Source organism: Bos mutus, chromosome X (genome assembly GCF_027580195.1).
Source record: "Bos mutus isolate GX-2022 chromosome X, NWIPB_WYAK_1.1, whole genome shotgun sequence".
In the NCBI taxonomy this organism is placed as follows: Eukaryota; Metazoa; Chordata; class Mammalia; order Artiodactyla; family Bovidae; genus Bos; species Bos mutus.
Genome location: NC_091646.1, coordinates 67,448,921 through 67,473,879, shown reverse-complemented (window position 1 = coordinate 67,473,879; position 24,959 = coordinate 67,448,921). Strand labels below are relative to the sequence as shown.

General features: G+C 36.6%; 1 protein-coding gene across 3 annotated transcripts; it reads right to left on the bottom strand.

Annotated features, from left to right (window-relative positions):
* Positions 1-426: 426 nt before the first annotated feature.
* Positions 427-24,302, bottom strand: RLIM (ring finger protein, LIM domain interacting). 3 transcript variants are annotated; one of them, XM_070366380.1, is made up of 6 exons: positions 24,079-24,302; positions 22,201-22,263; positions 21,709-21,822; positions 9,537-9,729; positions 8,604-8,687; positions 427-7,384 (listed from the first exon to the last, which is right to left on the bottom strand). In XM_070366380.1, exons 4-6 carry the CDS (start codon positions 9,703-9,705, stop codon positions 5,802-5,804), a joined length of 1,836 nt encoding a protein of 611 aa, XP_070222481.1. In that variant the 5' UTR covers positions 9,706-9,729; positions 21,709-21,822; positions 22,201-22,263; positions 24,079-24,302; the 3' UTR covers positions 427-5,801. The 3 variants fall into 3 exon arrangements, with proteins under 3 accessions (XP_070222481.1, XP_005890596.1, XP_070222480.1); XM_005890534.2 differs by lacking the exon at positions 21,709-21,822; XM_070366379.1 differs by lacking the exons at positions 21,709-21,822; positions 22,201-22,263.
* Between the last annotated feature and the right edge of the window lie 657 nt (positions 24,303-24,959).

Here is a 24,959-nt window from a genome sequence, read left to right as displayed (position 1 = left end):
CTGGAAGTAGGAATGGAAGACAAAAGCTGTCTGAGTACATATGCATACCTAGACAAATCTTTATACTTACAGAGGTCAAGCAAGGGAATCATCAGGTCAATAGTAATATAAGAAACATCAAAGATGCACCTACTTAAAATGTCACTTACACAAATGTTTCCAGGATTCTTATATACGAATAGACTTTAATCTTTTATTTTACCACTGAAAGATTAAGCCATTACACAATACAGGACAGAAGTTATATTTCATAAACCAGTACCTGCCCACACTCAAACAGTGAGGGGAATCAAAATCAAGGTTGCACTCTAATTCTACATGATTTTTAAAACCATGTCTATCTGACATTGGTGTGAAGCAACAGAATCTTTATCAGATTCCTCTTTTAAAAGAAAAACCCAAGGAGAGATGATCAAGCACAAATGATCACTTCATGCATTTTATTGATAGTCTATATTTTAAATCTGCAGTATGACATCTTACATAGGGAAAAAGCTTCTTCCTAAAAGATAACTATTAATAATCAAACCAGCTTTAATATGACTGACCTTTCAAGGTCTTGTTTTGCTTTAAACAAGTTAATTTTTAGCAGGTGTAAAGAAAGCACTGTACAAAAAAAAAAAAAAAAAAAAAAAAAAGGAAACTGGGTACATTCTCAAAATTTAATACAGGGCTTCCCAACCAGGAGTCTGCTGGATAGATATTGGAAAAGGGTGTTATGTTCAGCTTTAAATTGAAAGAAAATGAGAAACCAGATAAAGTAAGACAACCAAATTCATTTCACTTTTGTGCTCCTTTCTGCTTTTCTGAAAGTCTCTCCCAGAGGTCAGGAAGCCCTGGTGTAACAATCACTATAGTCTTTACAGAACATACATTTATGTGCTTCATCTTGAAAGACATAAAGGCCGCCTTTGTTACTGTTCCCCCTCCATATCCCTTTAGATTCTTATAGGCTTCAGAAAGCTTTCCAAAACCGCTGCCCAGTTCTTTATCTGAATCTAAGTAAACATCTATACTAAAGCAGCTCTTCTTGGGAGAAGACAAAACAGGCACAGATACATAATCAGGCCAATTGCGTACCTACTCAACTTGATACTGGATCACATGGCCCTACATCTTTAAAAGCAGCACCAGGAACAAATGGAGCTATAAAGAGGTAAAATCCAAACATTGGACGTTAAAACACATACAAATCACTCAGTTCAAAGAATGTTAGCAAAGGGGCATTGAAAAGAGTTATGGCTGGGCAGCTGGTTCAGCCATATCTTGGTATTAAGAAAAATCTGCAATATGAGTAACTGATAGAGGAACCCTGAAATAACTAGGCACAGTCATTCATTATGGGGTTCACTTTCACTGCCTATCTTTCAGATATCAGTCAATCTAAGCTTGGGGGTCTTTAGTAAACAAATCCTAACCAAAAATAAGTATTTTGGTGATTTTGAGACTGTTGGGAGGGTGTGCCTATTTTCTTGAAATTTGAATTAGAACACCTATGTAGACATGAAAGTAATCATAAAACTGATATAAAACTGTTGTTATTCCTTGAACATTCCATCAGCTCAAATATACTGCATTTTAGATACAAAATGGAGTTACTCAAATCAAGTGAGATTGCTTACTTGTTCCAATATTCCTATTTTAGTAATGTTCCAGTTAAGCACTCTTTTCAGAATGCTAAAAATGTAAAGGGTAGGTATATAACTCATAGCTGTTTCTTAGCTGCTTTCTAAAAATCTAATTTAAAAATGAAATACTAGTTACTTGGACCTTGCATTTTAACTTTCCAAATGAAGCATAAGTTGATTTACATTTTCAAATGTTTTTTCAAAAGTGAACAATTTACTTGTTAATGAATTACAAGTTACTGAATATTGCTGAATAACAATTATTGAATAGTCAACAGGATTTTCCAGGTAAGAATACTGGAGTGGGTTGCCATTGCCTTCTCCAAGGATCTTCCCCATCCAGGGATCAAACCTGGGTCTCCTGCATTGCAGGCGGATTCTTTATCAACAGAGCTACCAGGGAAGCCATTATTGAATATTACACATACTAAAGAATTATATTAAGGGAAAATAAATGCCTGACATTTGAACATGTGCCTTATCAATCTCTTACATTACTAAGGTACAGTATACTTTAGTAAGTAGCAATCAGCACAGTATTATAAGACAAAAGTGCCTGCAAATGTGGCTTCTATGTATTTAGTATTGGTAATATATTTGACAGGGAAGCCGGTAAAACTTAAAAACTCAAATAAGGCAGATTACAAATATTTCTTTTTCACAAACAGCAAAGAAAAGGGGTGGAGTAAAGGGGGGAATAAAAATATCCTCCATCTTTGAAAGTATCAAAAACAACCACAAGGTGCCACTGCATTCTACCAAGCTGTAAAAATGGCTTTTAAAAAAAGCATTTTGCAACATTCACTTTCCTATTATGTGGGTATTTTGAGAACTGCTGAAAAGTTAGGGCTGATGCTGCCCCATTTCATGTCATGGACATCTGAGAAGCAGGTGATTAAATACAAAGCATATTAAGTGATAACCCTTCATAAAAATAATTTGAGACATTGACATTAGGAGAGAATACTTGGCAGGAAAGAACATGTTTTTGGCAGGGGGCGGGGGGCCGGGATTACTTGAGGTAACACTTGTAACAGTTTCCTAACCTTAAATTTTGGATGAACTCCCACGATCATGTTTTTAGAGATTTCATGTATACACACACACACAATCCTGGTGCTAAATGTTTTTTTGTAATTGTTTATACAATTGATTACTTATACTCCAACACTAACATGAACACTTTTCTCAATCCCCACCCTCCATTACCACCACTAAGGTATAACTAATGTGCTCTTTTTAGAGCAAATATTCCAAATTAACAATTTGGTTGATCTTCTAGTGTTGCTAAAGTCTGCAAACTTTAAAGCTAACTTGTTCAATTTTGTTTTTAGTACTAATAAATCTCAATCACGTCAGCTGCTTGCAGTTAAACACCTCAAACGTTTCAGACTAGTAAATGAGTTTTTTAAAATAATCTGAAATAATCAAGAAATTCCATTTTTAGTACTTTTTCCCTATGCTTTGAACAATGTAATGCCCCAACATTGTTTTTTCTTGTTCCTATTATTGCATGAAGTTCAAACTAGGTCCTCAAGACAGAACCTTTCTGTAATAAAGAAAAAGTGCAAAGGTACAAAATGAAATGTAAAGTCTTTTGCAAGAAAATGCTCCCTCAAGAGAACAGTTGTTTGGATGCAGGTGGGAAAAAAGATTTTTGTTCTCCATTGTACATCTGACACCTACAAATGACCTTGTCTTCAATGTCCATACTAGTAAGTACATATTGGTCATGGACCTTGCAAAAAAAAATAATCAAGTAGCAAATTCCACTAAAATATTTGTATCCATTCTACACAGTCCAATGGAAATTAATGAGTGCTATTGAAAAAGGTTTTCACATGCACATGTCCAATATGTGCATTGAAGGCTAAAAACTTAAAATTCTATTTCCAGTGTTTATGAATAGCTTCAGTATCTACATTCATAACCAGCATTCTGCATGAGTTACCTCTTAATACTTCACAAATGAGTAATAATACATCTTGGGAGGTTAGGAAGGTACCTGTTAATAACTTTCTTTTATGCTTAGAATGTGATGCAGTTGTTTTTAAACTATTTAAAATGAACACCCCTATTATAATGAGACATTTTATACCAAGAGGAAAATGAGTTTGTTTTTAGCCAATCAGGACTACCCTGCAGATCTGAAAACTGTAGATTACACCCTTAGTAAAGGATACAAGGAGGCTCACAAATATAAACAAATCCTGACTTTTACATGGACAATTTTTTTAGAAAGATAAAATGTATTACATAAGCGCCATAAACAGTAAAATCTGCTTATATTAAAAAAAAATAAGTGAAGCTTTGTTTGGACATTATTTTCTTGCAAGAGCAGTACATATCCTCAGTAAACAACTACCATATTTACAATTTCCTTGATACTTAGGTAGGATTGAAAGCCAGAGGAAAATATAAAAGAATGAGCTTTGAAATAATCTTTACAGCTGAGCTGGTAACACTTAAGGTAGCCAGATAATTCCTAAAGCAGACTTATTTATTGTGTAGAGCATCTGACTACATATACCTGGGTATCAGCTCACTTTGTTAAGAGCCAAGGATGTGTTCAATCCCTCTTTGGGCCCACTAGCGTTTCCCAGAAAAAGACAGTCCTCCACAGTGAGACTAATCCTAACCCCAACCAGCCTCAAAAGAAAGTCGGCAAGAGTACTGGGGTTCTTCACAAAGCTAAGGAAACAACATAAAGTGCATATCCCATAGATTGTGAGTCAGCCTTCTCATCTTCAAATATGGGCAGCACAATTAAAATCTGAATTTCAAATAACCCAACACGACTCACTTTCCACAAAAAATAAAACTCCCTTAGTTCTTCATCTTGTCTTTAGATATGAGATATTAGGTCTGTATTAGAGATAGTAACAAGTGTGCACTGGTACCTTGAATAACAAATACCAAAAACAATACAAATTTGAGACTTTCCTACTAGTATACTCATCTGTGCCAACTTCACTTCTTATGCTAAATAAGTGGTTTACAGTCTCTTTCCTCCATTTTTTTTTTTGAGAAGCAAACTTGCAAAAACATCAATGTAACTTGTGCTAGGGGGTAGTGGTTTGTTTTTCTTAAACCAAAACTCTGCCAAATTTGCTTCATCTGCTCAAGTAGAATACTGTGCCAAGGATCTGTGGAATTACTGTCTTCATGAAAAGTTTAAGTTCTTCCAAGCAGTTTTCTCTATACTCCCTCTTTCATTTCCTGCCTAAATCCATACTCTGTCCTTTCCTTTGCAGGTCACAGTAGCTGTTCACATACATTAAATATTATAGATATGTTCTGCTCTTACATCTACACACTTACAAAAGCAGCTTTGTACTTTGTTTGGTGTGTTTTCTTTTTTTTTTACTATGTTGGCTCACAAAAAGCAGTTTTTTCATTTCTAAGCATGGTACTTTACAATTTTTAATGCATTAATACAACAGTGCATTGGAAAAAGTACTGAGCCTCTACAAAATAGCTTTACATTTTTAAACAAATGAATGTGATTTTTCACTTACACAAGCATAGGCTTTTTTTTTTTAATATTTCCACAAGATAAATATCTCAATTAAACTATAAGCTCACTCTACAGTGTGCCACAGTGATGGGCTTAGAAGACAGTTATACACTTAGAAGATCCTAATCTTAGTGTTATTTACACTGATAAGTCCAATATCACCTTGTCTGAAAGGTGAACAAATGATATTCAGAATGTAGCTGAATGTGTGCCAACTAATAACTGGGAACGGTATAGCTTTAAGCAGTCACTTAGGAAACATGTACTGTAACTGAGTCTAAACTGGGAATTTCCTTCACCCCTCTTTCCTATGGCATATGAAACTTTAAAGATCAATATGAAAACAGGTAAGAGTCATTGCTAAGGCAGACCTTTTAAGATAACAAAGGAGAAACTGACAAGTACATGATAAATCATCAGTAATAACAATTACTGATACTGAAGTCAGATTTTTATGTCCTAACATGTTGCTTTTTAAATATTTCCTTTTTTTGGGAACAGAAATTAGAGAAAGGACAATGACTCATTCAGAAAGCAATGACTCAATTCTGGTTGCTACTTTACATTTAAGCACCACTCAAAAAGTGGACAGAAAGCAAGTGATTCCTGTTTGCCCATCACTATACCAGATACATAGCTGAGAGTTCAGACCTTAATCACACAATACTTTCTCTGTTACCAGAAGCTAAGACTGCTCTGCGACAAATAGGACAAGTAGAATTCTCAGATAACCAGCGATCGATGCAGTGGACATGGTACTCATGGGAACAAGGTAGTTTACGAAGTTTGTTGCCTTCTGTGTATTCTGTAATGCAAACACTACAGGTTTTTAATGCATCGTTTTCACCAAAACTTCTCATTGCCAAGTTGTCAATCTGTTCTTTGGTGAGTCCTCTAGGTTGGTCATCATCATCCTCATTTAAGAGGAAAAACTGAGCGAGACTAAGGAAGGGCAGAGAGCCACTTTCATCAAATGTTACTGGGGCCCTGTGTCGACCCTCTCGCCTGGCACCTGATGAGCCTGATGATGAGCTTCCTTCATTACTGCCTTCAAATACCTCTGAGCTAGTCTCTGAACTTTCACCATTGGAACTGGAACTAGGACTCGAACTGGAACTTGAACCAGAACTGCTACTACCACCAGAACCCCCTCTTCCATTCCGTGACTCTGACCTTTCCATATTTCGACTCGAGACTGAGCCACTAGGCTCTGAATCACTATCACTGTACATAAAGTAGCTTAACTCACCAAAACCTGTCATTATCTGCCTTAACATGGTCTGAATTGCAACAGATGTAGTCTCACTTAAACCAGTATTTAAGATTCTACGAATTGGAATTCTGATGGTACTGACATAGGTTCTCACACCTGCTCGCTCAGAACGTGAAAACGTACGCCTAAAACCTCCTCGTTCACTTTCATAAGTGACAGTGTTGTTTGGTGTCTGAGACCTTGACCGAGTTCTGCTAGCTATGCTATCTCTCTGCCGATATTCTCCAGGACGAACTCTTCTTACTTGAAGATCAAGGACTATGGTTGGAGGTCTCTGGCCTGATCCTGTAGATTCACCATTGCCAGTTGTGTCTGAAGATCCTGCTCCTTGTGAGGCATTTCTTGTTCCAGAAGCTGCAAAAAGACCTCTAGTTAGTAAGTCAGGTCCACTTATTTGCTGTCTTAATGTCACGTGGTGCCGGGTTCTAGAACTTCCTTCAGTCTCATTTACCAAAGGATGCTCAAAAGTCTGAGATGAGATACTATGATGAGATCTTCGTGGAATTTCACTCATTGGATGTAGAGGTGATCTACTTCTTTCAGCTCTTGCTCGGGTTCTCCGATGGTCTGGGCTCCTACTTCTTGCCCTTCTCTGACCTCTGGTAGGTGGGGCTTCTCCTGTTAATGCTTCAGTTGAATTTCGTTCTGATCTGGGTGGCCTTGCAGATGTTGTTTCAGATCGTGGATTTTCCATTTGTCTTTGGCTGTTGTTGTCCATACTTTCTCCACTAGAACGTCTTGTAGATGGTTCATTTTCGTTCTCTGGATTTTGGCTCCCATTATTACGGTTAACATTGATCTCTAAACTGAATCTGAAATCACCACTGTTTGGATTAGTCCGGCTCACTGCTCTCCAAGATTGGTTTCCTCTTTGCCCACTTCTTGTCGTATTTCCAGTTTGTCTGACTGAGTTAAGCCAGTCTATTATAGAGTCACCATTAGATACATCATCTGAAGAGTCTCCACCTGTTTTTTAAAAAGGGAGGGGTGAAAAGGAACTATTAAAAATAAGAAATCATACTCTGAAACTTCGTATTATTAACAGAAAAACATTCTGAACAAATTTCAATTTACAGATTTTTTTTAAACTATACTGCACTGATTGGCAAGTAAAAGCAGGAAACTTTCAATTCCATTTTAAAACACCAAGCTAATTCTAGAGAAATTTAAAGCATTTTTCAAAAAAGGGAATTGGGAAGAAGTCTATTTTTAGCATTGTATACAGAGCCTAGTGTACCACTGGGGACTGTCAGAAGACATTTTTCAGTCCACTGTCAAAACATTAACATAATCAAATAAGGTAAAACACCAGTTAAGGTACAGGGCTAGTATTTTAGTTCAAATTACATTTTTTGGGTTAGATTTTTATTAGTCTACAACATTTCTTTGGGCTCTTGACTTAAGTGCCTTGGATAATACAGGACATTTAAAAACTACAGGACTGCTTTAGACATTGCAAAAATATAAACAAGATTTATAGGTTACTTCTTCATGTTACCAAGATTTTAAATTAACATGAAATCAGAGATCAGAACAAGTAAAGAGTCTGAACCTAGCACAGTACATATACAGCACATTCAACAACCTGGTATCATATTTCACACTGAAGGAGAAACACCAGACCTGAGGGAAGAACAAGATTTCTTAACAGTGCAACTATTTACATTTTGAACCAAATAATTCTTTGTTGTGGGGGCTGTGCTGTGCATTTTAGGATGTTTAGCAGCATCCCTTACCTCCACCCACTAGAGCAAACAGCAAACTCCCAACCAAAAATGTCTCCAGACATTATACCCCAGTGAGAAGCACTAGATTAGAGAATGCAACCTTTCTGCTGGTAAGGAAATCAGGTTTATAAGGAAGGAATAATTCAGTGGGTACAGGGAAATTTCAATGAAGGTGGAAAATCAAGAAAAATGATCACATTTAAGACACATTTAAGATCACATTATATATAATTCCTATATCCCAATTAACACTCAAAAAAATCCCACAGGTGAAACAGGGGGAAAAAAAAGTTAACATTCTCACCAAATATCAAGAAAATGCCAGTTCTTTTTATGAGCAGTTACTTAACACCAAATTAATTTGTGCTACTGATTTGGATTATCTTTGGCTGACATTTATCATTAGGAAGCTCCTTATCCATTTCATCCTTTACACCCCTCTCCCAAGAAAAACTTACCTCTATTTTCATCTGAGTTTTGTGGTGGTGGGCCCTCTTTAATTTGTTGTAGTCTCCTCAGCAACTCTTCCTCAGTACTTTCACCTGAAAACAGTTTAAAATGTTTGCGAAGTTATAAATAAAATCCAATGACTTATCCATCTGAGATGACAACCGAAGAGTAGGAACCTGAGTAAAATTCACCTATTTGAGAGCATGACATTACAACTTATATTTATTTGTATTCCTTTCCAGTTTACAATATGCTTTTGCATACAATATCTCATTCTTTAAAAATGCAACTCTGGGAGACAGATATTATCTGCATTTAAGACAAAGAAACTCAGAGTGAGTGAGATGATTTGTTAATATAATAACCATGCTAACACCTTACCTTTTAAAATTTAAGCAATTGCTCAAACGTTAATAGAATTAAACAGAAATGAGGAGGAAGTGATATAATGAATTTTAACTAGAATCAAGTGGGACCTAATGAGGCAAAAAAGAATAACCAAGCACAAATTTCTGAATAACTGACTATTTCACCCAAGGCTAGCTCTGGTCGATTATGATTGGGACATATTCAGAGAATGAGAGATGACAAAACAGAGTTAAGTCTGTCCTAAGAACCAAAGTTCCTATTAGCTCTTCCAGACCATTGTCTAGTAGTTAAATAAAGATAAATAACAAAAAGATTGTTCAGCTCCACTCTTTTCAATTCAGCTTACTACAAATTCATAATATAATTCCTTGCTATAAATCCTGACATAGGATAATTGCAAATATGAGTGAACAAAATCAAGTAGCAAGTACAGCAGTAAATTTCATTCTCTATCCCTGGTATTAAAATCATACTTCACAATGGTAAACAAAACATTTTTTTAAAAAAACAGTTGTTTTTTTAAAGACCAGCAATTTATACATATGTAAATCTTTAAACTACACATTGCATACCTGGGGTGCCTAGCAAATTGTTATCCCTCATAAGCCTATAATCTTCTTCACTGAGGTTATTTACAAATTGATAGAAAGCTTCTTCCCGATCCAATCGGTCCATCTGACTTCTGCGCTGTGCTGCAGACTGATCACCACTTCCTTTATCGTTACAATCTGAGCTTTCCATCTTGATGAACAAGTGGAAAATTATCTAAAAGGAGAAAGGAGATCACTCTTGAAAACAAAAGTCAGTATATCTTCTATAGAACAGTTTTAATTATGTGAAAATCCAGAATTCAGTTTGAGACATGAATTTTAAGACCTCATATGAATGGAAACTTCCTAATACAAACACTGAAAAGCACTGTCATACTAGGAAAAGACTAGGTCAGGGGTTGGCAAACCATGGCCCATGGACCAAACTTAGCCCTGGTGACTATTTTTTCTCCTTGAGATCTAAGAATGATTATTACACTTTTAAATGTTTTTCTAAGAGAATATTTTGTGATGTGTGAAAATTATATGAGATCCAATAAATAAATTCTTAGCTACCTGTCCAGAGAAAAGTTTGGTTAGAGAAATACAGGTAAGAATTCAGCAGTGTAGCAAGAATTGAATGGTGTGTATTCAACAAGGTTAGACCCAAGCAGCTCACTGAATTCTTGGCACTACAATTGCTTTTGTTTTTCAGTCCTCACAATGACACTGTGCACAAACACTGTTGTTGCTGTTATTCCTTTTTACAGATGAAGAAACTAAAGTATAGAGAGGTTATATAACTTGATCAGGGTTACACAACTAACAAGTGACAGGGCCAGAAGCTGAACCCGGACAATCTGAATTCAGGTTTCTCTATGCTCTACTGCCTCTCACAGAGATATGCCATGTAGAACAGAAGTTCTAAAAATGCTAATGGTCAAGCCCACTTTCTCCATTTAATACGATGAGTGTGCACTGGTAATTTAGAAAAATGTTACAGTATAAGCATGGCACTTGAAATGCTGTAAAGTTATAATTGCATCACCGTGACTTGCAGTGCACAGACCACCAGTGCAAAGCAGTGACGGTGCCACATAGTCTCTGTCACAACTACTCAACTCTGCCATTATAGGAAGAAAGCAGCCCACAGACAATATGTAAATGAATGTGTACAGCTGTATTCCAGTAAAACTTGATGAACACTGAATACCATCTCTAAAGGCACAGTGGAGTATGGATTATTTTATTAGAGTAGATGGCAAATATTTTATTTATAATGCAATGACACTGAAACTGTGCTAAAATAATAAAATATACATTAATATTATTAGACTAAGCACTCATCATAGTATTTCCAATTCACAGGAAAGCTATGGTCTGAAAAACTAGAAAATTTAAAACAAATATCACAAAATATTTCCTCATAAAAATAAAAAATGAAGCTTCAACCAGAGTAAGTTTCTAAGTGGCTCATTTGTTGGCTAAGCAAGGAAAGACATTTATCAATGCTGTGTTAGCTAAATTGCATTTGACTGCAGAAGCTAAACAAATAGTCCACAGAAAATTAACTGGTTTAAGATTATTAGCCTTTTAATGAGAACAGGTGCTCAAAAAATGACAATACTGGGATATATCAATCATCAAGTGAAAAACAAGGAAGCAAATGAGTAGTTCCCTTTGGTTCTTGAGGAGTTGACAAATATAACTGATACTATTCAGTTGCTTATTCAAGGAGTCAAGTTATTTGAGGAGTTTGAAGTGACTAAAGCAGTAGTCTCTATGAATAGTTTGCATGGAACAACTAACTACAGGTGATATCATTTTCAAAGAAGCTGAGAAACACTAATTCAGCACAACCTGAGGTGGAATCTGTGAAGATGTGTTACAACTGAAATGGTGGTTAAAAAAAAATATGCATAGAGCAAAAATATATTGAGTCAGGCAAATTTACAATTAAAATTATATGTTTGTATATTGATTAGACAGCGTACTTAATGTGTGAAGGTATTTTCAACGATGAAATATGTAAAATCTCATTTCAAATCAGAAAACACTAAATGGACATCTGCAAATGATTCTGATGATAAAGAATGTTTAGCCCCAATTTAGCAAAATGTTATCCTACCAAAAGGAATACCATTCTTCTCATTAGTAGACCTGTATTATAAAACATTGTACTCATTTATTATTACATCAAGAGAAACTTTGTGGAAATTTGGCTTCTCTGTTTTTATATAAATAACTACGTAATATGTTCAATTCTAATTAGCAAAGTGAAAAAAAAATTACTATCTGGCCTTTTACAGAAAAAGTTTGTCAACCCCTATTCTGGATAGTACATAAAACTAGCCAAAACTTAATTCTCACTCACTATTTGTACAGCCCTAGGAAATATATAGTATATTCTTTTCCTTCCAACCCCAGACTGACTCAAGTTCACAATGACAAAAGTTAACTCAGAAACATGTGAAAATCTGATTTATGGAAAAGTAGTAATCTATGTTGGTACTACGATTTAATCCCACACACAAAACACGAAGTATCTGGATGTTTATGTCAATACTAGAGAAAAATAAAAACAAGCCATCTTTCAGATATTAAAAAAAACAAAGAAGACTGTCTACCTATCTGATGAGTCTAAACAAATTTTAGTCTATACATGGGCACATCTGGCTCTCCACTGTTTTTCTTAGATCATTATTCTTAGAACTAGTCTATCATTCTTTAAACAAACAAGATGAATTATCTCAAGGAAAGGGAAAGGGAGAAAGACCTTAATATTTTTTGGAGTTTCCTAATTTCATAACTAAGATTTCTTAATTTTGGTAAGACTAAACTATATAAATTTCTGAAAGATGCTGTTTTTTAAATAACTTGAAACTATAAGACTAGAAGTCAATAGGTTAAATAAAACACCCATTCACGTTATATGGACCAGGCAATGAAAAAAAACAAGCCAAAATTTTCTACAACTTAGTATTGGTAATAAATAGCACACAGTTAATTAAAAAAAAATACAGAAAAGCACAAAGAAAGTCCAGCCATAATTTCCCAAACCAAAGAAAATCACACTAGGCTAATATTAAGCAGTTAATATTCTGAATAGTAGTAACATGAAAGGATCAATTCCACTTATGAAGGAATTGATTAATAAATAGTTCTGAAAATTTCTAAAAACTGAAAGCTCAGTAGGGTTGAAAGGCTTTAAGAATGCAAAGCTTTCAAAGAAGGCAAAAATTTCTGATAAGTTCTGACATTTGAAGGACAGGAACCAAAGATAACAGAAAAATCACATACCAAGGACTGTTACAAGAATGGCACAAAGCCTTAAAAATAGCGTCAGAGGTTAAAGCCCACAAGGAACAGAAACTTTCAAAAGTATGGCAAAGAGCTTTTAAATGGCTTTGAAAAACAAATCTGAAATAAGAATGAGATCTTTCACTAAGCCTCTGATACAGATGGTATATTAATAGAAGATGGTAGGTAGAGGCACTCAACTTCTATCTTATACAGCAAGGAGAATCATCTTCCAACTGAAAGTAGTGGAAAAAACCAAGTTTCTCAAAAAAACAAAAAACAAAACAAAATCCAAACTGCAAAATTTCCAGTCTTTGAGAAATCAGAGAACAGGGGATACCAGATGATCTTAATCTGCAAAGAAAGTGACGTCTATAAACTTTAACACAGCAAAATCTGGCACAAAACCTGGGGAGGGGGAGCGCATGGAATTCTGCTATAGACTATCAGATATATTGCAAACATGTAGAAAAACATGTTCACCACAAGTGGAATTCACTGTCAAATTAACCTCATTTGCATTACATAGTCTTCTTTCACACAGAACTTGCTTTACAAGATTCTCACATTAAAATCACCTGAGGAGCTTTCTCTGGGGCCAATCAGACAGCGACATTTTAAAAATTCCACAGGTAATTCCATTGCACAGTCAGGGTTGAGAAACTTTTGATAGAGGCATCATGATAATACTGCTGAAACGCCTGGCTTGGTTTTTGTCCAGAGTCTGAAAAGTTTTTGCATCCTATTTTATGGAGAAATATAGGCTAGATCCATGCTTCTCAAACTTCCAACATACAAACGAACCACCTGGAAATCTTGTAAAAATACAGGTTCTGATTCAGTAGGTTGGGGGTGAGGCCTGAGAGCATGCATTTTAAAAAAGCCTTAACGTAATGCTGATGCTGCTAATCCTAGAATCAGTTTGAGTAGCAAGGAGCTTGATGACAATACAATTTAACAGATTCACAGTTTCTGAATACCACTCTCAAAAGATTATGGAGTAATGTTAACCTGCAAAGAGCCCAGTCTTAAGCATTTTGAAAAGAACCATGTCAAAGACATGCCAGCCAAATCTATAGACAACTCAATGCTGGGAGTTGGTAATAAAGATGTATATAATAAAAAAACAAATCCTGAATTCTCAGTGGGCTGTGAGAATGAGTGGAAATCAACAAAAATGATGGTAAATGTGCTACTTTAAACACTTTAAGGGTTATCAAGCTGATGGGGACAGGGGGACCTGTCCTGGCAATATGAAGATGACCTGAAGTTTTTAGTCAACAAAAGCTCAGTTAAAAGCATGTTTCACTTGACCGTTAAGAAACCTTGGAGTCACAGGTTGACAAATCTTTCCTAGGTCACAGTATTCAGATAAAAATAGGTAGTAGTGTCAATGCTACTTGCTGTTCAGACTATATGTGGAGTATTTGAAACATTAAAAATATATCCAAAAGGACACTGACAAACACGAGAAAATATCTAGAGTGACTAAGATGGTGAGAAGCCAGGGAATACCATAAAATAAATGGCTGAATTACTTGAAAATGCCCAAAGACAACACTAAAAATGGACACGATTACCACCTTCAAATATTTGGAGTTATAACATATAAGAGAGCAAACCACAGGGTCAAATTAGAGCCTAGAGTTGGAAAAAATATGAAGCAAATAATTCTGTCTTTTAATAGTGAAACAAATAAAGACTGTCCAAAAGTAGAGATGCAACCCGTCTCTTGAAGTAAGCTACTACCAATTTCTGGAAGTATTCAAGTAGAGGCTAGATATTAGGTAGGAGCTTGAACAGACTGATTTCAAAAGACCCTTTGGACTAAAATGTCATTAAGGATAGACAGTCCCTCGGTTTCCTTATTCTGGGTCTAGGGTCATACTAAGCCACATATTCCCAGTGACACAATTTTGTTATAACATTTTCTTAACAAGACCAATCCACTTTATATTGCCCCATCCTTTCCCTCCAACACATCTTGTACTTTACTACCTTCACACTTCTAATACTCTCCCTTCAGCCCTCCATTTAGTCTCTCCCCATTTCACTCACCCCTCAAGGTTCAATGAAATCTTACCACCTAAGAAGCTATGACTGTCTACCTCAGGTAGCAATTATTTTCAACTGTCTCTGCACACAGCATTTGCCTGTGCCACTAGTGTCACTTCCTGCCTCCCAAGGTCTTTTATATTTTTGAAATACTAATTTTATTAATATCTTATTTACCCAACAGATCCAAAAGATCATTTCAACATATTATCAATATAAAAATTATTGAGATGTATTATATTCTTTTTTAAAATTCTAAGTCTCAGAAATTTGGTATGTTATTTTATACTTACAGCACATCTCAAATTGGATGCTAAATTTTCAATGGTTAAAGTGAAATATGGTCCTAATGAAACAAAAAAGTCATGTTTAATGGAAAAAATTTACATTGTTTATTTAGCGTAATTAAAATGAAAGAAAAGTAAAAGTTCAGTTCCAGTTAATTAATGACATTTCAAGTGTCCAGTAGCCACATGTGCTTAGAGGTTACCATATCGGACAATGCATGCAGCTTTAAAGAATTTGTTCGTAAGGTAGAGAAACTCCACATACGGAAACAGCTCTAAAGTGTTCCCAATATATTGTTTCTGCTCTATAAACCCACTATTTATGAATCCCCTTTATGCTTTTCCAAAGTAAAATAATAATGGTGAGGGTGAGGTGAGTGTTAGTCACTCAGTCATATCCGACTCTCTGTGACCCCATGGATTGGGGCCCGTCAGGCTCCTCCATCCACGGGATTTTCCAGGCAAGAATACTGGAGTGGGTTGCCATTCCCTTCTCCAGGGGATCTTCCGCACCCAGGGATCAAACCTGGGTCTCCTGCATTGCAAACACTCTCTTTACCATCTGAGCCACTAGGGAAGATAATGGTGAATACTCTACAAAAACACATGGAATAGATGATTCTTAATTACAATCACCAATCTTCAAGTTCACTCTTGACCTAAAAATTCTAATATTTCCTACATGGAAACTAGAGACCAAAAAAAAAAAAAAAAAAACACCATACCTCTATTTAAAACCCTCTCAACACTGTGATTTTGGAGACTGCTAAATCCTAAATAGCTCCTGCCTGATGAGTTTGGAAGTTGGGTTATTCTATTCAAGAGGGATTTTTATTTTAGTTTATTTTTCAATTCGAAATTTTAACAATGAGACACACAAAGTAACATGTAAACAAATCCAAATTACTATTACTTCCATAGTAACATGCTGCTCTCCCTTCCCCCTGCCTACACCAGAGAAAATAAAGGAAATTATTTTCCCTACATGGCATCCTTGCAACACACTCATTTATTTCAAAATTGCAATCAAACTGGCAAGGCTTCATTAAACAGAACACACCATGTTTTTTGCTAAGGTATAGATTTCCATTTAAAATGCTGTTCGTTTCTTGCAGTTGATTAAGGCACAGGGAGAGAAAAAGCCTACTTGGTTCCCTACTTTTGCCCAAAGCATTCATTCTTTCTGCTTTATTCTGCATTTGCCTGGGTTGGGAGTGGAAGTCAAGAGATTCCAGCACTGGCAAGACAGATGTTACAGCTTTAACACCTGCCAAGGTCCACTGGACTAGAAGTTAATTACATTTTGGAAAAAAAAAAAAAAGGAAATCCTGAATGTAAGCAATGCCTTCAAATGCCTTGTAAAATCATCTTACGAACATACACCCAGTGAGTCTGGTCTCATTTTAAGCAGTGCCTTCACTACCTAAGCAGTAAAAAAAAATGAAAAAATGTAATAATTCTAAATCACAAGTTCGGAAAGTTAAAACATGCCAAAGATGTCAGGAGACTGCAGTTCAAATGATCAAATACAGATCTCTCTCCATTTTGGTGTGAAAAGATCATGTTAATAAAATGGGTCTCTAGATTCTACTCTGTGGTATGAGAAAAAAAGAATCCCCATACCCCCTGGGCTCCTTCTATCATCATAAATGAGAAAATTTTAAATCTTTTCATTCAGTTACCTTATACTGAGTTATAATATTCATGTGCACAGTCAGAAATTTTGGATTAAATAGACGGTTATCATCAGTCAATTTTAAACTTAAATATTTTTATGGAAAACTTAACCAATAAAACATAAGAGAAAAAATGTGTAACTGTTCTTAAATCACTTAGGTCTCTTCCTAGTTAAAAGTAATATCCATTGCCCTTTTCATACAGCCCTTTCACCTATATTTCATTTAAGCCTTCCAACAATTCTATGAAGTAGGAATCACAAACTCTATTTTACAGATAGGAAACAGAAGCACAGAGAGAGGAAGTCATTTACCAAAGGCCATGAGGCTAGTCAATGGAAAGAGCCAGCAATTAAATCCAGGTCTCCTGATTCCAAATCCAGTCAACTTTTCAATAAATGGTCAACTGCATCCCAATATATCCTAAGTCCATATACCTTAAAAATACATTCCTTCAATCCTAACAGGCATGTCCAATGTATTCAACCTCACTATCAGCTTTTTAGTTGATGTTTGGGGTTTCCCTGGTGGCAAAGAGTCTCTGCAATGTGGGAGACCCGGGTTCGATCCCTAGGTTGGGAAGATCCTCTGGAGAAGGAAATGGCAACCCTATCCAGTATTCTTGCCTGAGGCATGGACAGAGGAGCCTGGCAGGCTGCAGTCCACAGGGTCACAAAGAGTTGGACATGACTGAGCAACTTCATTACTTTCACTTAGCTCATGTTCACTTCTGGTATGAAAACTTCCAAAAGGACAAAATATCTTTTATAAGCAGTATGAACCCAGCAGGGCTTCTTTTTAACAAGTCAACTTTTAGTATTTTTGTTTTAAATACAGTTGCCCCTCAGATGCATAGCATAGGTTATTAACCTTATTTCTTTCAGGGTACTGTGTGCCAATACAGCCAAATCCAGTCCTGGAAAGTAAGTAGCCAAATTAGAAAATTTGCCCAGTCATTTCAAAAACTACTCATCTGGTCAGTAACTGTATGACTGTGTCAGGTAAATTTAATTCTGGGGAGGAAAAGCCAGCAAGAAAACCAAACTTGAGATTTATTCTATAATTAGGGTGTTTAAAGCAGATTTTATTCACCTTGAGAATTTTAAAGCATTTTTAGTGATTTCAATTCTTCTATAGTAATTATCATATATTAATATAAATTATGCACGTTTCTGACCACTGCTATAAGTATTTAATTCTCCTAACCCACGTACAGTAATCTTTAAAACATGTATTTTTGTTTTGTTAGGGCAAAAAGTCACTTAAAACATACTGTTCAGTATTAATGGGTCAGGAGACCTGGTGCTAAATGTAAGCACACATACTATATTCAATGGACATACTCCATCAATTAAGATTTAAGGCACCAAAATATAGAGTTAAAAAAACAACATAAAAAAATGAATTCTGAAATTCAAAAGGTTGTAGGGGTATCAATTTTAAAATAGACCACATCCATTAAGTCTGGAAGAAATCACTTCTTTTAAAAATCAGGAAGTACAGGAGGGAGGAATCAAGATAACCTAATGTCAACCAACTACTGAAGTTATCTTGGGCATTGTCACCTTTTGGATGTGTTCAAACAAGCTTCAAAATTCAATAGTGTCCTAAAGTACAACACACCAAAAAAAAAATCATAGGTATCAACATAAAAATGTGTCATACTGAAAAAAGGGCAGGCATTATTCTGTTTTCTGTTTGCAACAGAGTTTCTTTCTTCATTAAGAACCTCGTAGAGCATATGAGAATTAATGACAGGCAAGCCTTGTGTATAAAGAAAATGTCAGGTCAATAATACCATCATCAAAATGAAAAACACTTAATATAGTTAAAAACAACAAAAAAAGCCAAGTCACAAAGAACTACTGAATTTGAGGTCTGGATATAAAATACCATTGTGTATGTAGTTACCAGAAGTGTTGGGAATTTTTCCTATACAGAATGATTAAAACTTTACAGCTTTTGCAGCCAACAAATCAAAGGTTGACTGAGTAGCAGGGTGGAATTCAGCTCTGTGAAAACGAAAAAAGAGAAGATACTAGGTTCTAGTCTTGGCTATAAGATTAACTACGTGAATTTGGCCAATTATTTAACCTTTTGCATCTCAGGATCTCCATCAGTATTAGTGTACTGGATTAAGCTATCTACAAGATACCTTTCCAATTCTATGAATCCAGACTATGATATAACCCACATCACATTACAATATAGGCTGGAAAAATAAAGGTCAAGAAACATGAATAACTAGGATGTAAGCTTAAAAGCTGTGCTTTTCTCACTGCTACTTCATTCGTACACTTCTCTTTTTATGACTATCTTATTTTTAAAAAACAAATACAAAGCATTCTTCTTTAAAAAATAGGGTAGGCTTTATGTTTCACTGCCTTACTGCACAGTACCTCTCACCAGCCACACAATTTATTTCCATTATTGGCCTATTGGAGGATGGTACTAAAACTTCTGCCACTGCTGATACTACTAGAGCAGTATGAGATTATAAAGTATCTGCATGGCAAAATTCAAGAGACATTGAATACAGTGTCTCTTGTATTCTCTATCACTTGAAAAGGCATCAGGAAAAAAAAAGGATTCAGCACGTGTTTAATCTCTAGGCAGGAATTGTGCAGCTTACAAACAATTCTAATGACAACAACCTTCTAAAACAGTTAAATCAAAAGAATATTAAGAACGTCAACAAATCAAAGGATGGAGACCAAGCCAAATGCTGCCAATTCACAGGAACAAGTTAGTTTAAAAAGGAACCCATTATGACATTTCGATTCACTTAAGTACTTAAGACAGGGAATTTAATCTTCGATTACCCAGTTCATGTTCTTTTACTATTAAGCTATGCCACTAAATTAGAATTTGGTCTTATGCACACTAACTCAATTCTACTCAAAAACCCAAAAGGCTCATGCACTTATTTTTAAAATGTTTTAATGCAAAAGTCATTGATTACTGGCAATTCTGGTGTTAGTAAATAAAGTACTATTTTTTAAGATATAAGTTTCCCACCAAAAATGAACTATTTTAAAATCACGTGACTGAAAAATATCATCTACACAAATGACTCCTATATTGTCTGAGGAAAATAATTTTGTGTTACAGAACCAAACACATTGACAACTGTGATTTCTGAACCAGTGCTCCTACAGAGAAATGATGACAAAGGTGACCATATATACCCAGTTTGTCCATATGAGTAGCAGTCTACAACTGCTGTCCTATAGTGATTATTAATATGGCCTTCTTTCACTCTTAAAAGTGTCCCAGTTTGGATAAATGATAAGGTGACCTCAAATGTAACTGACACTAACAGGAACTTTGGTCAATACAAAATGAAAAATGTAATTACGAGTTAAACCCTTTCTTCACACAATCAAATGTAGAGCAAGAGGAAAGAAGACTATTTTTCATTTCAGAAAAATCTGAAAACACTGAACACAAATATCTCCTTCCCACCACAGAATGGATTATGTTCATCATCACATAAATACTGTAATAGCAGTCCAAACTGCTGCTGTGAAATTACTGCAGTAAGTCCACAAATCTATATACACACATGCATTATCTACAGATACTAGTCTTCCAAACATATATATGTGATATTTTGACTAATGAAATTAAACCCTTGAGTTGAAGCACTAAAATACAAGAATTTGTTGTTCAGTCTCTAAGACATGTCCGACTCTTTTGCAACCCCATGGACTGCAGCCCGCCAGGATCCCCTGTCCATGGGATTTCCAAGGCAAGAATACTGGAGTGGGCATTTCCTTCTCCAGGGGATCTTCCGGACCCAGGCATTGAACCACTTCTCCTTCACTGGCAGGCAGATTTTTTTTTACCACTGAGCCACCAGGGAAACCCAAAATGTAAGACTATGTACAGCAAAAACATCAAGTATCTATTTCAGGAGCAAAACCACAAGTTCACAAATATACTCCCAAACTGTTTAAGATTGTCAAGATTTTTACCTCTAAAATAAACTGCTTTATTATCTGGGAAACTTCTATTTCAAAAAAATAAAAAAAAAAAAAAATAGAAGTGTTATTGCTTTCTTACACTGGGTATCAAAATGTCAAAGGATCATGTAAACTGGATACTTTTAAAAATCAATGGGCTATAAGGTTTGGAAATGTCTGTATTACAAAATGTTTATACACACATTGTAATTTGATAAATGCAAATGTCCCATTTGATCTACTGTATATAAGGCCTCATGTTCACTAACATGAAAAATATATCCAACCAGCCTAACACTTCTAGATATCACTTCATTATTAAGCTACTTCTTAAAACCACTTCTAATTTTAAATTGTTTATCAAATTATATTACAGGCAGTAACAGCTGAAACAAAGAACCCTGACAGATTGAAAAAGAGAGTGTAATCGTTAGATAAGTCTTACTTGCTTCATAAAGCAAATTTCCTTTGAGTGTTAACAGAAGTTTTTGATGCAACTTAACCTATAGATTTTTTTTATTACAACCTTTCATTTTTTTTGCATTTCTGATCTAATAACAATTCTAAGGACATAAAAGTTTATTGATTTTGGCATCAGACAGACCTGGGTTAAAATGGGGGTTCCTACCACTTATTAGCTTTTTGAGAACAAATTATCTAATAGAGAACAAATTATCTAATCTCTCCTCTGAGTCTCACTCTGTAAAACAGGTAACATCCTCATGAAGCTTGGCTGTAAGGATTACAAAATCACACATGTGAAGCACAGGACCTAACACATAAGTATTCAATACAAATTAATTATGAATTTAGGCTAATTACCCATCCTAGTTTGCATGGGACAATCTTGGTTTGCACCTGTTGTCCAGGAAAATAATGTTCCTTTTTTTCTTAAAAGCATCGTAGCTAGGGCAATAAATTATGTGGTTACCTTAACAACGATGATGAAAGAGGTTGATATCAATTAGAGTATTATATATTATGACTTCTCGGATCTTGAAGCAAAAATATCAAATGTCACACAAAATAACTTGAGATTATATTCCTGTAATATAGTCTACTGTTAGTTCATTTAGTTATTCAATAAACATTTAAATACTATTTATACTCATCCCATTCCAACAGTGATTAAAGGAAGCAAATTTCTATTTTGTTCTTTCTGTTCTATACAGGTACTGGCAAATTTCAGACATTATTTTAAAAGAAAACTGACAGAGCACTAATGAGGTTCCAGCTACTCAGAAACACTACCCTTTGAATTCCCAGTGAAAAACACCCATTCTGACCATTAAGAACGCCCGACACCAACTAACATATATCAAAGAAGCCCATTCAATTACAGGGCCCCCAAAACAGAATAAATATTTTAAAACATGCATTCTACACATAAATCATCAGGAGACGCAACAAAAAATAAAATTACCTGACTGTTATGACATAGTATTGTATACAATAAACTGGATTTTAGTTTTCTTCACTCTCTGCTCTAGAAAAAAAAAGAATCCATTATTCTTCCTCTTTTATAAGATAGACATTTTCTTTGTAACAGACACATCCTAAAAATTACATATCCTATGTATTTTAGATACACACCCGCCATAATTCAACCTAATTCCACATTAGTATTAGGATACTTGGTGAGACTAAGAAGGTCAGAGGGAACCAACAATCTTATATGTTAGATAGAAGATATCTTTTAAAGGCTGACAACCCATCTACCTTTTAATATAACCTTACTTAAAATGGACTTTTACGCATCAGATCAGTAATTATTTTCAGATTCTCACAGTTACTTTCAAGAACTTATTCGGTACATTACACTAGCCTAAGGCAGGAACTAAAGTATGAAAAATCATCAGGACATCTTAGGCTAAAGAAAAACACTTTTTCAGTAAGAGAAGAGTATCCTAAAACAAAATTTAAAAAATATTTAGATTGGGCTTCCTGGATATTTTATTTCTACAACTTAGAAAACTGATTCTGGGGCAGCGATAACTGTGCCTGCCTGCTCTCAAGTCATACAGGAGGGACATAATATACCTGATGGGGTGATAAGTGTATTTTGTCTTCAATAATGACAAGAATTTTTTAAAAAATGACTAATAGTAGTTTATTTCTTCCTCCTTTCAATCATCCAAAGCCACTGCGGTTAATTCTGATTCAGGAAATGCGGACTCCTTATTTCCAGCAAAAAAATAATTATTGTGGGGCCTTGCTATGACTGAATGACAACCTAATATAAATGCTTCCTCTTTCTGCAAAACGAAAGAACGACCTAAATAGACAAGCCTGCTAGGCCTCAGATTCCCGGACTAACCTGTGGAATAAGTATGGTGAAACTGTCTAGGGAAGGAACGTGGCTGTCTCCTCCATCTTGAAATTAATCAGCATAAGGGAAAAAGGGACGGAGTATTCAGGAAGCAGAAGCCCAACCGGTTAATACTAGTTACTAAAGCTATGGCGTACGTGGCAGGTACCGCCCGCAGAAGCCGAGACCCTAAGGCATTTTTTGAGGGGGGAGGGGTTGGGTTGTGCACGGATTGAACGGAAATTAACTTCAAAATCATTTGGCCCAATTCCCACCCTCAGCCAGGGAAAAATAACAAACACGCAACGGCTTTTCCCTCCCTTTTGGGGGGAATTCGTGCAGTGGTATCTGGCAAAGGAAACGCCAGGGTTATTCAAGCAAGGGAGTAAACCACATTTGTCTTAGATCCTCAGGGAAGATGTCATCGTGGCCTCAGGGGGCGCCTAATTGATAGTGCCCTGTAGAAGCAGAAGGCTCAAAATGGGGTTTTGCAAATCCTGGGAAATCTAAAGGCCCAAGAGTTCCCAGCATCTAACTTAGAGCAGCCTGATTTTTTCCCCATTTCCTAAACCCAAGCCCGCCATGTAAAAGAAAGGGGGAGGAGAAGGAGGAGGAGAAGGAAGTCTCCAGAGAACTGGGGAGAAGAAAACCTGAGACGATCAAAGATTCTCATGCCTGAGGCCAACACTCGAAAATCGCCTCCCCCAAATTCTTAAGGTTTTGGAGGGCCCCAGCTGCGGCTCGCGCGGCCACGGAGAGGAAGTACTACCTACCTCCTTCCCCTTCTTCAAAAAGCCTGTCGACTATACACCCAACTAAAATGGCAGCGGAGACTACGCCACGGAGCCCCCCACAGCAACCGGTGCCTGGGGTCCGGAGGCGGCGCTGAGCCTCCACCACCATGCACCAGTCAGGCCATTTTGAGAGAAAGCAGCAGATGGTGCTTCGCTGTCTTCCTCTCGCTCTCCATCCGTTTCCCAAGGCTTCACTTACTCGGTTTTGGTGTCGGGATCCGACTCGGTCGGTTCGGCCGCCGCCGCCACCGCCGCCGGGGCTCCTGCGCGCCTCCCCTGCCGCAGCTCTCAAGCCCGCCTCCGATGAGTCGCTGGTCGAGACCCGCCTCTAGTCCAGCGCCTGCTCGGAGACGTTGCTCAGGCAGCCATTATCTTCCCCATTGTTACCAAGCAGCGACAGGAAACGCCTGCCCACAACAGGAAGTGATGATGCCGCGTCCTGGCCCCGCAGCCGCAGCCGATTATCCACTCCCAGCCGATTATCCAATCCCAGGCGATTCCTCGAAAAACCCTCGGTGAGAGGAGGAGGTGGCCGGCTGACGACGCGGCAGGGCGGGCCGCGGCCTGGAAAAGGAAAGCTGCTGTGCCGCCCACCATGTGACAGGCCCCACCCTCCTCCGCCATTTTGAATTGTGGCGAGAAATTCGCGTTCTGAGAACTGTGAGAACCTTTCCCATTTTGAAAACTGGAGGACGTCACCGTATGACTGCTGGAAGCCCTTTTCAGAGAGTGAGAAACGCGATATTAGTCTCACCTGACGTCGATTCACACAGTCAGGACCGGTTAATACAGCATCCTACTTTTATTCGAATACATTTATCGAATGCCAACTGTGGGTGTCAAACACTAGTATAGATTTTGGGGATACAGCGCAAATTAAAGCAGGCCAAAATCCCAGTTCTTGTGTATCTTTATATTCTTGGGGGGAGGGACAATAATTATATATATAGTATATAAAATTAATGATAAATGCTAGGGAGAAAAATAAGGCGAGGGAAGGTGGGTGGGAGAGAGCCCGGTGGCGGCAAATGGGAATTGCAGTTTTAAAGAGTGGTCCGAGGTGGCCTCTCTCAGACGGTA

Coding starts and splice junctions, on each gene's coding strand:
- RLIM (XM_070366380.1), bottom strand. CDS start 9,705: ATGGAAAGCTCAGATTGTAACGATAAAGGAAGTGGTGATCAGTCTGCA. Junction 8,688..9,536: donor CAATTTGCTAGGCACCCCAG/GTATGCAATGTG, acceptor AACTGTTTTCAG/GTGAAAGTACTGAGGAAGAG. Junction 7,385..8,603: donor AAACTCAGATGAAAATAGAG/GTAAGTTTTTCT, acceptor TTTAAAAAACAG/GTGGAGACTCTTCAGATGAT.